General features: G+C 42.3%; 1 protein-coding gene across 6 annotated transcripts in view; it reads left to right on the forward strand.

The window, feature by feature from the left end:
* LOC139988675 (cell adhesion molecule Dscam2) overlaps positions 1-13,375 on the forward strand; it is a 162,990-nt gene that overhangs the window by 87,279 nt on the left and 62,336 nt on the right. For all 6 annotated transcript variants that reach the window (XM_072006345.1, XM_072006347.1, XM_072006350.1 and 3 more), the window contains exons 6-7: positions 4,215-4,458; positions 5,341-5,545. In XM_072006345.1, the coding sequence (XP_071862446.1) occupies positions 4,215-4,458; positions 5,341-5,545 (449 nt within the window). The remainder of the gene's footprint in view (positions 1-4,214; positions 4,459-5,340; positions 5,546-13,375) is intronic.

Consider the following 13,375-nt stretch of genomic DNA (forward strand, 5'->3'; position numbering starts at 1 on the left):
AACTTGGTCTTATCACTCCAGCCTCCAGTGAATCCAATAAACCCGAGTAAGAAACGAAACGACCCGGTAATCGAGCCGGAGAATTCGCGTCGCGGAATCAAGAAGATAAAAAGAAAACACGACTGGGACCTCGTAAATAAAGCAGGCGAAACGATAGTTCCAATGAGTTTCGTTCTACGTTTTATTTCCGCGTACGTATCGTTAAGTGCTTATGAAAATAAAGGGAATGGGGTGATAAGGTGGTAAAGCGGATTAACGAAAATACTCGCGCAAGGACAAAGAGAAAAGGGATTGCGTATTAGGATGTTAATGTATTTATTATTCGATTGTGCCGCTTTGCTTGAAATGGTAACGAACGAAAGGGTCGGGACTCAGAAAGGCGGAACGACTTCTTCCCCTTCTTCTCTAGCTGTTGCTTACTCGCGTTGCATCGACGTCGAGGTTATTAAACGCCAAACGACCTGGCTCGTCCTTCTTCTACACAGTGATGATACAAGAAGAATGAAAAGAGATATTCTAACCAGATTTATTGAATATTGTATACCTAACAGTTAAGGTAGGTTCTCTTTTGTCTTTCGTATCATCTGACCGTTCTCACCAAAGGTTATCAAAAGTTTATTCCTCGAGAGAGCTTATTTAAGATGAAACCAATTATGTTGATGTTGTATTGATATACACCGATTGTTACATATCGGTCAAGGATGAAAATTCACACAATGAGCAATAGAAATAATTCGATGCGCTTTACCGTTAGTAATTTCCTGTCACGAATGTTTGACGTGCGTAATTAATTCCGTTGGTCCACGGAATTACGGGCATCTCGATCGATAATCGCGGCAACGACTTTGGAAATGACGCGACGCTTCCTTTCAAGAAATCTCTTGATCCGTGATTAATCGATTACATTAAAAATCAGGGGATAGAGGCGCGTGTGCTCGCATAGGATACGCAGCCATACGCCCAGGCGCACACGCGTGCATCGTGGATGCCGGGAATGCAGCAAGGTGAGGCTGCTAGAAGGTATATAGACGTGAGGAGTGTATGGATAGCGCAAACAAACCGACCGCTGATTACAGAGACTGCTTCTGACAGCCCATCAAATATTCCGCATTTACGTGTACGTCGACGTCACTGAGTATTCCGTGGCTGTGTTCATCGTCTCCTTCTCTCTATCCCATCTTCTTCCTCTGTCGGACCCGCTTGCGTACAGCGACTCTCTCCACCGCCTCATCCGCTGCCGCTTCCCCGTGGCTTGACTGAGTTGACGGAGGAGAGTACGCAGCCATAGGGGCGCAAGAGAGAGAAAGAGTAATCGGGTTGCAAAGGATAAGCAAAAGGATCGGAGCGAGATAGGAAAAGCGACGCAGAAGATGAGAGGGCAGAATAGAAAAGGGAGAGGTAGAGTCTGAGGGTTTGCCAGCAAGGTACGGCTTCCATCTCTGGCCCTCTCTCGCACTTCCACCTACCTATCCTATCTCCTTCCCTCGCCAATTTCCCTCCGTAAATTCGATTATCTATAGGTATACTTCTCGTCGTCGGTCGTGTCTCCTCTGTCCCGCTTTTCCCTCTTCCGCCACTCCTCCGCCGAATACCCAACGACTCTTCAACCTCATCGGCGTCCTTCTGCACCTCCTACCTTATCCTGATTCCTCTCGCGAGCCCACCAACCTCCGACAGTCTGTAACGCCGCTTTTCGAAACTACTACCTCAGCGCACACACAGGAGACGGAGAAAGATAGAGGTCAATCACCGGTCGGAGAAGACGGACCACGAAGATGAGAACGAGAGGATGCAAGATCATTTTTGGACAATGTTAGGGGACTACGATCCCAAGGGACGCTACCTTAGCTCCGAGATTGTAGACCAGAAAATATTTGACGCTGAAGATCCGGACCTTTTAGAGGAAAATTCAGGTTTTTCGTAGCCTAGATCCTCGGTGATTCTGCCCAGCAACTAGTCGTTTGACGTTTTTCTCTTGGACAGACCTGGATGATGATCTTGCGAGGTCACGTACGATTTCATTTCAGTTGAATGAAGATTGGAAAGAACTACGTCGACTAGCCTGTTCCCTTGTACCGTGTCGGATTCCCGCGTTTTTTTTTTTTTTTTTTTCGAAAATTGTTACCGAAATCGGGAACGTGGCTGGGTTCGATACAGTTTTTAGATTTACAGGTGAAAAAGTAAGTTTCTAAGAATAATATTTATCGCAGAACGCAAAGGTAAATGGTCGAATCGCGGCCATTTAAGGGAGCAAAATCAATATCGACCGCGACGAAAACTTTATTTTCCAAGCTTCGCTCGGTAAATATTGACGCTCTGCTCGCGCGCGTTTCGATGTAACGCAAATGTTTTCCTTCGTTTGCACACTGCTGCGCGGAGCAATCGTCAGGTGCCTAAAATCGCTGCGCGACTATTTCAAAACTTTTCGAAATGTATCAACGATCTCAAGGCTCATAGGTAATTCGAAGGCTGAACGATGATTAGTCTCGGTTTTTGGATGTTGGAATTTGCTACGATTTTTCTCTGTACTTCGATGAGGTCAAAGGTCGCGTGTGCTCGCGAAAGATCGATTCGATTATCCCGTATCTGTGGAGACGCTTGAAATTCTCGCAGCTCGAAACGTTCCCGCGTTCCCTCTGCGTTTTCAGGAATTTGCATACGCTTCGCTTGCGAAAACGAACGAACATACGTATACGCGAGCCGTTCGTCTCCTTTATTTAAAGATACGCTGGTATTAACGATTTTCGTCCGTATCCGGTGCAGGCAGAGGCGCAGTTTATCCAGCTGCTTGTTCAAGCGGGAGTGTTTTGAAAACGTGCCAGTACATCGAAGCGCGTTGCATACGCTCTCCGCTTGTGCGAGGGTTTCTGTCGAATACAAAAAAAATGAGAGAGATGGAGAGAGGGAGAGGAAGAGACAAGCAAAACGAGGGAGTGAACGTATGGCTGTAGCCGTGTAGCACAATTCACGGCCGTGCTGTGTGTATTCAGTCTTCCCAATGAAACAGTTGTTATTTTGTGGTTGGCGAGTGCACTAGAGAGATACACCGTTGGAATGGAAAGGCTTGGTCGGATAGCAAAGCAGTAATATCGCCCTCTGTCCGGTGCCAGTGCACTCTGGTATGCGCTGCTATTTTTGCTTCGCCACCGAGCTGAATCTTGAGCAGCGATCGAACGTAATGTAACGCTGTATCGTAGCGAGATGGCTGACTGGCTGAATGGCTGACTGCAACGATGCAATGTTACGATTCATCGAGTTCGACTAGTCAGTGAAGCGAGCGTACGCTCGAGTTGACAGTAGTATATCCCATTTGCCGTCAGACACGAAGGAGAATCTTGCGACGTGAGTATGTCGTTGTTTCTCTTCTTTCAAAGTCTGTCGAACCACCGTTTCATAGGACAGACAGAACACGATGTTTCGCCCTTATATATGGTAAAATTTAGCGTTATAACCACATATGCATTTTAAAGATAGTATGGCGATAATTTTTAGGCTATAATTTTCCCTAATATTACACAGTCCTCGTTTGCGAAATTAATATAAAGTGGTAGTCAAAAGCGCTTTATTTTAAGAGACAGACTAGACACGATATTTTGCTGTTATAATATGCCAGAATTTAGCTCAGTAATCACATACTTTGAAAATAATGTCAGGAGTCCGAGCTATACTTTTCTTCGATATAACTTCAAATAGTGTCTTATCAAGGTCCAATTTAAACAGACTGGCAGGAGACGATACTTCACTCTTATATGATAAAATTTAACGCTCTAGCCGCGTATATATTTCAAGAATGTTACCACGAAGCTGATCTAAAATTTTCCTCCGTATAACATTTCGCTATACCCAAAAATTTTCGTATCGCGAGACAGACAGGGCATAACATTTCGCTATATGACAAAATTTTACGTGCTAACCATGTGTATATATAAAGCGATATCACAGGTCTATATTTTTCTTCAATAAGACCCGAAGAGGCGTCCAAGGTAACGTTCTCGAGGAAATTTACGTTAGTCCAACGATCGGATATCGATAGGATCTAAAATAGAATTTCGATCGTATCTGTGCGTCGTAACGCTGTTGTTTTATGATCCGCGGCGAAAATCGTGCACCGCTTTTCCTCTTTTCTTTGTCTCGCGATTCTTAGGCGAGAATCAACGTCGATGCTCGTGCAAATATACGGATACGCTTCTTTTCTTATTCTCTTTTTGTTACAGGTGGTACTATAACAGGAATCAGAGGGAGGAGCCGGTGGAGGACTCGACCGGGCATTACGTTGTTCGAGACGGTTCGTTGATCATACAAGGCGTCCAGGAGAGCGACGCCGGCTCGTACATGTGCAGCGCTAGTAATTCGGAGGGCAGCGAATCTATGGAAGTGAGGTTAACGGTGTCTGCACCACTGAGCGTGCACGTTCAGCCATCGATCCAGACCGTCGATCTTGGGAAAGCCGCTCATTTGGTAATTGATGATTTTCATGGTCGACTGCGATTTACGTGTACATCATTCCTATATCAGAAGTCAAACTGATAAACTTCGTGATTTGAGAGAGTAAGGTTTGATGAGATCTCTCAAGATAAAAGAAATAAAAGACTAGAAAAATGTTCAAACTTCGTTTTTTGAATTGGAATTTCTGACATTTCTGTCATCTTCTTGCGATGAGTTTACTTACAAAAATAAGATATTTATTTTTCAGAAGTTGAACATATTCATGCACGTAAATCATAAAACCAAAGCAACGGAATTGATCAATTGTCTTCCGAGACATATTCATATACTGACTTCTGTTGCTTTTTTTATAGTTTCATTGAAGCAAGTTTTTGTTTAACAGCGATGTTACGTTATATGAAGAACAACAAGAGTCATTGAATAGAATAGAATAGAATTGGATATATAACATTGAGCCGCTAAATTCAAACTTCGAAGAAACAAAATTTCACATACATGATCCTAATAATAACCATTACTGGTAACTTTGCCTGCCCTAACCCTGGAAGACAAAAGCGGTGTACGTAAGGCAAGTAGACCGCAATCTCCGTTCGCAAAGTTCATCTGCCGGTAAATTCTTCGCTCGCATCCAAGCCATTTGCCGCGATCCACGTTCCGGAGTAATCCGATTTTTACGAGGGCCACGGCGAAAAGGCGAAAGGTCTGATTTCAAGCTACGACGGCGTTCGCGTTTTGCCTTCTTCTTTCCGTGGCTTTCTCTCGCCATAGATGGCAATCTTGTTTTCGGAAGAAAGGAGAGAAAAGAAGCGCGGCAGATTCGAGGTCGATCCATACGACGGCATCGGACACAGGCAACGTTTCTCATCAGCCTCTTTTCTCTAAACTGCTTTTCAGACGTGCAGCGCAAGTGGATTTCCGCAGACGGCGCTGTACTGGCTGAAGGACGGTCAGCCATTGAGGACGGGCGGTCGCATAAGGGCGGTTTCCAGGGAACGTATTTCCGTGATGGCGGTTGCAAGAGAGGACCGTGGCATGTACCAGTGCTTTGTGAGAAGCGAGTATGAAATGGCTCAAGGAATCGCGGAATTGCGGCTGGGCGGTGAGTCTCTGTTTGTTTAGCGTTTACGTACCTTATCGCATCATATACAACACACCAACGCGTTTTTGCTTGCTGGTTATCGTGTGCAACGAGAGCGGAAATGGAAGATGAGAAAGGATGGCCTAACCGATGGAACGTCGTTTCCTCGCTGGTAATCCCGCGTGAAACGGCGCGGATCGTTTTATTAAATCGTCGCCAAGCGTTCGAACGGATATTCAAGATTGCCCGTTTAATTCTGCCCGCATGCTACATAATCATCTTTTTCTTCGCGACTCGGGCCAGCTACAGTTCTAGCTCCGCGTAATATCCATTATACCGTTTAAACGATTTTAAACAACCCTCGTTCTATCTACCCCTCTTAGCTCGCTCCTCCTACGCTAGATAGAAACAGCTTAACGAACGTTCCGTGAAATGAAACATTTAAGACACTCAGAGGTACCATCTAATGACATCGCAACGTCAGCACAGCCGTAGCTTTCAATTGCACCGACACGATGTCTTCCTCATCTTGCTAGTAAAATTTACTTCCTCGTTAAATTTTCACGACGGATTTACATTTCGTTTCGTCCTGATCACAGACTTTGAATCTGATCAACCGCGAGAAATCGAAAAACCTCTTGGTCCCGGGAAGGTTTCCCCTTCTACCCTTTGCCATTTCCTCGTCTTTTTCCTTCGTTCGATTCGAGTTCACTACTCCTTGGTTGACGATGGAGCGGCCCAGCTACGATGTTTGAAAGACAGGCTCGTAGATGGAGGAACGACGAAATGGTGTGGGCTGCTACAGCATAAAGGGTGGCGGAGAAGGGATGGACCTGTTTGTCGAGCGAATGGTGCCGCGGTGATAGGTTGCTGGTGGTTAATGCAGTGGAACTCTTTCCCATACGATCCATTCCAGGTTTGCGTGCCACTCCATCGTAACGCGTTTTCCATCACGGAGCCGCACGGCTTCCCTCTGGGGAAGTACGTGCCATTTTTGCGCGAAAATGGCCACATCGGTTTCCCGATCGTGCCTCGCCACGGAAATCGCTGTTTACCACCCCGTTAATCGCGTTCTCAGCACATCGATCCTCATCGCTTTTAATTATTAAATTTCCATCGTCACGTACATTTTTCAGGCCATTTTCACTTCAGTCTTTGAATAATTTTTAATACGATAAGTCGATACATCAATGAAATTACAGATGAAGTATAATAAAATCTGGTTTATTTGCAGTTCGTTTGTACTGTAGGAGATAATTAGTATCGAATGCCTACTACTCAAACTATGGATTGATTTCAGTAATTTTTATTAGAATATTCAATTCACATAGAAAATCGTATTTCCATAACGAATATATATATTAATATATGATAATTAGTGAAAGTATTTGAACACATGCAATAGAAAAAATTAATAAATGTACTATGTGTGCCGTATGAATCTTCTAGAGATCTTATTAATAATTAATACTTACAGTGTCCGTTTAGATAAGCAAGATTCTACTTTTATGGAGTGTCGAACAAGTTAAATGAACACGACATTTTATACATCCAATTCAAAGTTTCGGTTGACGCGACGATAGAACAGACCTTTGACTCCGTGACCTACAAAACGCTTTCTTCTTCTTGCATCCATATCCACAGTCGACAATAAAGTATGTCAAACGATTACAATCGACCGTTTGTGCCGTGACTGTCTCTCCCTCTTGGTCTCGAGATGCACCATCTACTCGACAACGCTTTGGTGCGGCGAAGCGCGATAGCGCGTTATTTCGATGTAAAACAGCCGGGGAACGAACCCAGTGGGTGCTGCTTTGTTTTTTCTCGCTTTACATTCACTTCCGCGTATCGGTTCTCGTCATATTTCGACCAACGCTCGCGATGCTTTTTCCATTATCCCGAACATCGAACGTTGTTCTCTCGACGATGGCAAGCGGAGCGAGTTACAGCCCCGAAGATTTCAATTAAAACACTTTTACCAAGGCAGATTGCCTTTGGCCAGCCTCGGGCTCGGTTACAGGAATAAAGTGTCCGCCGCGCTATTTCGCGCCTGGTGAGCTTCCTGTGCCCGTGGTAGGAGGCATCACTTCATCCTGTTCCATATCGTTTCACGGCTATCGTTCCACGTTTCGAAGCCCGCTGCCTCTCGTAACGTATTTTCCGTCGTGAGCGTTGCTACGCCGCGGGCATCACGCGCTATTTTTGCGCGAAAATGGCCTCGTTTGCTGTCCGCCCGTTCAACGGTCCATCCCAGCGTGCTACATTAATGCCCTATCGAGAACCACGCAATACTCGAATTTTCCAGGAAATACAATCAAGCCAATTCTCCATACCTCGATTTCCTCTTCTTTTTCTCTCTTTTTTTTCATTTATCCGCGATTTCGTTCAAACAAACGCGAGAAAAAGCTTCGTTTCGATTCAAATCTTTCAAAATAGACGATTCAGACGCTACAATTTCTATCTTTCCTTACTTTGTGTAATAAATTGAATCGATTCATTTCTCCATTATTTAGACACTTTTGGCTACCGTCTCATTCGTATTTTTCTCAAATATCAATCGATAATCGACCTTCAAAGATTTTAGATCCCAGGCCATTCATTCACATAATAATTTACCAACTAATAATATGTATTGGTAAATCGACGAACTATAAAACTAGATTAGAATTAAGTTGATCGATAGGCTTAAGTTATAAATGTATTTTTTACAATTTTATCATTTTTCGTCAAATAGGATAATCAGATTGATTTCTAAAATTTACTTGTATGATCGCATTTATTTCGTTACAGCACTACTTAACACGTATTCTGCAACGGTACTTATTACTACTAGCTTTAACATGTGATTTGTGAAATTTCTTTATCTAACGAACTTACTTCAATTGTAGAAGACGACTCTGCTGCACCAACAAACTTTCAGCTTCATCTAACGAATCACAGATCGTCACCAGCACACATTCGGATTCACACAAGATCTCAAACAACACTGAAACAAATTCATACTCGATCTCACATTTTTATATCTCATATCCTTACAAGATTCGGACCTTCAAACAGATTCGCAGAAAATCTCGAACACCGACTCGAAGATTCTCACAAGATACGCATTAATTAAAACACTAAAAACGTAAAACGTCGCTTATTCGGTAAACTTGCCGGCGCAATTTTGTGTACGTAAAATTTAATTTTATAATAGCATCGCTTCGAACAATGAAAGTCAATTCAGATATTTTCTACGGTACAGCAGAGGCTAATTATTCTCTATTCTTCTGACGTTTTATTCTAAAGGTTGTTGAAACAATCTGTACGACGTTGAAAAGTTACCACGTACTTTCTTCATCATTAACCACGCGGGCTAACTTCGATGGCCGTTGAAACATGAAATTTTCTTTCTCTCGGATGAAAGAACGTTAGTTTCAGTTTGACTGACGGTGGTCGAACGATACAATGGCTGGGCTCTCGAACCACGGTCCGTTTTCTTTCTTCCACGATTCAATAATCCATCCTGGTCGAGTATCAGAGAGAAGTGAAACTATTTCCTTTCTCGCCACGTAGCCGCTGCCCCATTACGGTGGGGGTAATTGAAGAGACGAAGTAGAGTAGGTAGCCGATGGCGGGGCGCCACAGAAACAAGAACAGGAGCAAACAACGGTAATGGATTCAACCTTTGAACGCTTCACCCGCAATTGCATCGGGCTACAATAACTTGCCGTGGTCGTCAGGTAGCCGCGCTAAGCGACTTTTCATTAGCTTTAACGACGCTACGATTGCGCGTTATTTCTTCGACGTTCGCCGCCGCTCGTAACGTTCAAAAGACGCTAAGTTAGGTTATTTTTCTTATAGAATAAACCATAATCGATTTCGTTTACGCTGGAATTATTAAACCTGTCAAAGTGTTCTAGTTTCAGAGTCTTCTTGCATATTAATTTATTAACCAATAATATTAGCAAATTGAGAAGCTGTAAAAGTTTTTCTTTTACAGTTTACAATTTATTTGCCTATATGTATATAATAGGATAATTAGGTGACTTGTAATTTATAGAATTTATTTGTAGAATTTTATTTGTTTTGTTACCAAATTTAATGTTATTATGCGAGAAAATTTATTAATTCTTTGGTATGTTTTATTCCTTTTTTTTTCAATATTTATATAGATTGCTATCTTGAAAAACCGCTAGTCACGTTCAATATAGAAGCAGTTGTGAAGAAAATCGATGTCATGACAGGATGGATATAAAAGTTGAAAGAAGTAATATTAATAACCTGTAACTTGCAACACGTAAAAGTTCATTGATAATGTTAAATCAATCTTCTCACAATTATTCAGACCATATACATATAATTTTCGCAATAGTAAAGTTGACTTGTAATCAAGCAAAAATATGTTATATACTAAGTCTGTGATTCCAGTAGTAATGACTCGAAAATTAAAAAAAATCCACGATCAAGAATATTAAAAAATTACACATAATTTACTTCTCTTCGTTATATCAGTTCAATTCATCTCGTTAATTCTATATAATATGACATACTTAATTACGTACATATAAAAAGTCGAAAATGTTTAAGGACTCGATCACATGCACTCGGCGATTAAAAAAGGAAAAGGAATTCGCTGTCAAAGGAGCAAGAGAAATTCACCAAAAAGGTTTCTTGCGTTCTCATAGAACCCGAGCATACCAATTTTAACCTTCGTCCACTGCGAACGAATCTGTTCGAAAATGAACGTGCCGAGATCGTCCAGACCGTTTTTCCGATTGACCGATCAACAGCGTGACGCGTGTCGATTTTCGATGTGTGGAAAAATTTGATGTATCCCATTAGCTACTGTTGGAATTTTTCTCGGTCGCATGATTTCTAAGCTGCAGGGCACATAGTGTACATTAGGTGGGGATTGCCCGCAGCACGATGGGATAGTTAGTACCGCCACCCTGGATTTGCATACGCTAACGAGATTCCTGCGGTTTTGCCAATGCTTTGCATGCCAGCCGAGCACGATCTCGCTCCAGCCTGCAGCTCTGGCTGCGTCTATTTATTATGCGTCATAGATACGTTAGGAGGAAGAAGGCACGTCAGCCATGCGAGGAAACGAGATAGAGATCAGAATAGAGTACACAGGAGAGAGACACCCAGCATCGTGTTGGCAGTTACCGCAAGTAGTCGCGTTCTCAAGAAGCGAATACCGCGCTTCGTTCGTTCTATTAAGCATGCCGTACTACTTTGTTGGAAAATTCGCGTATCAGAAACCACGTTTCCTACAATTGTTTCGCTTCCGATGTATATCGAAGTCAAGTTTCCGAGAAAATGCTTATCGGCATATATAATAAGGAAATGTCGCGAACCTTATCGAGTTAAGCTTGTATTCAATATATTAGACAATTTTATATTATGTAGGATATGCATAGTCACAGAATTTCTGAGCGATATTTATAGATGCAGCATTATTATTTATATTTATATTAAATGTCAACTCAATTGCATCGGTCAATCGTACATTACAGTATAACACGTGTATAGTACACATAGTATATACATGCGTAGTATAGTGACACGTCGTATAACAGACGAACTCAAGTTTCAGCTACGTGTTATTCGTTCAATCGTTGTGTCAATTGTTACACAACTCTTATTCAAATCCTGTTGCGTAACTTTCGGTGGGAACATCTGTCTTATCGTCTAGACCTATTACCATGAGATTTTCATATGTTTGTATGGAGATATATGTATAAGGTTGGAAATTGTTCAAGCACGTAAAAGATGTTTCTCAACAAATGCTTGCGTTTGCCAAGAAACTATATTAAGAAATAGTAGTTGTATGTAAGTTTATCCTAGCAAACAGAAATACTTTTTCCATATCTCTTTGTTTTATTGAGATCATTTGATGGTAGTATTACGCATATACCGCAATCTGCCACAGGCAACTGGACTGTAATTATATTGGAAATTAAACGGTCGAAACGAAATTTGGCTAATGGCTCGCGAGAGATATATTTCGTTCGACCAGATTGGATGGCCATTACGAATATAATAAGAACAAGTCACGGTACGAAAGTTCGGAGAAAAAAGGCTGGACTTTAAATCGAGCCCGGAAAACGAAGAAATTTGTTCTCCCCTAAACGGAGGGGGCGGGAAATGAAGTTTCTCTACGAGTCGAGTCGCCCTCCGCAGATTTTTAATTTAAATTGCAACCAGCGGCTAGGAGGTATGCTCGCTAGAGTACTGGTTATATTTGGCGACAGCCTCGGCTATTATTTGCACGGCGATTCTCGTTTTCTTTCCAGGCGAACGATAAACAAGCGGTCTACCCTGTTAACGTTTCATTAACATCAACCTCGTTCGCTGAACCAGCGCTTTTACCGCACGAAAGTGTCTTGTATTACGGGCGAGAAACGTGTTGATCGTTGGGATTAAGCTTACCAACGAGATTTTGGAAACATTTGATGAATTTTCTATAGAAAGAAATTTTTTCGTGGAAAGGATCGCCGAGAAATGATTAAAGTTGTTGACTTGTTTAATTCGTATAATTTTATAATAAATACGAAACTCGGGGAAAGTATAATGAAAGGATGGGCTTGCTGGAACGCTTCTTTCGAGTCTGAGTAAACAGGCAACCCCGAAGCAGGATGCTTTTAAAGATTATTCCAGGCTCAAGGAAACCTGGAACGCAAAGTTGTACGTGCAGCCAGTTCCGAAGGCGAAATAATGAGGCGGACTAATTGGACAGGCGTAATTGTTAATTTACTAATAGCTTCCTTGGGTAGGCAGTCTTTTAATTATACGCCGTGTCGCCGTGATTTCGAATTTTCATTACCAAATTTCCCGCTGCCACCTTGGTGAAACACGACCATCGTTTTCTGCAAACGCTTCGCGTCAAACGTCATTGTGCTTGAAATTTCGTTGATAAAATATCGTTGCAAATTATCAAGCCGTATAATTTACTTTGATCTTTGCCATATATATACATATATGTGCTTGAAAAGTCAGCGAAACATCTCGGAAAAAAGTTAAGGACATCTTAGCGTCAAATAGACGACGAATGACACAGGCTTGCTTGAAAAAAAAGAAAAGAAGAAGGATGGGAACATTGACAAGAAACGGACGCAAAGTTTCTAAGCTGATGTTTTTCTTGTAAGAGTTTTGACACTTAGTAACACGGAGAACCGTGGACGATGTCGACTTCGGAGGAGACGTCGAAGTTACTACGTGTAGCAGGGGCGTGCAAGAATCAAGGTATGCATACGAAAAGTTGGCGGAAAGTCGGCTGTTATTTCGTAGTCGACGTGCTCGCGCTTATGAAGTTCATGAATTCATTACCAGCAGGGCTCGTTACGAGCGGTGGCACGTTCATTTAGAGCCCTTCTGGAACTGGAACGCATGCTTGCGAACGCGTCGCGGTTATTTTCAATGTTTCTTCGTTAAGTTGCGCTGCTCTTAATCTCCGAGTCCCATTAATCTTCAGGCCAATTATTTAACACAAAATATTGCTGCTTATTAAAATCCACATAATGAAAAAAGATACGATGACCGAGTGTCAGGTTAGAAGCGCATCGAGATCGTTCCACGTGTATCCCGGACGCGATGTTTTGTCGATCTACGACGCAGACATTGAGCAGTTTGGAGGTTAACCGATTCGGACAGTTTCGATATTGGATTTTTTCGTTATAGTTAGAACGGCGATTCTTCTCGCGGCACAACGACGCGTCACAGTGGCTATAACAGTGACCCAGTTTCGGTGAGTGGCCGAGTCAAAAATCCATTTGAGCCGGTGCATAGCCGGAAGTTGAAATTTATGTAATATCTTTCAAAAATTTCTCAATTTCTAGTCGTCTACATCTTTATACTATGATAAAC

Source organism: Bombus fervidus, chromosome 7, assembly GCF_041682495.2.
Source record: "Bombus fervidus isolate BK054 chromosome 7, iyBomFerv1, whole genome shotgun sequence".
Lineage (NCBI taxonomy): Eukaryota > Metazoa > Arthropoda > Insecta > Hymenoptera > Apidae > Bombus > Bombus fervidus.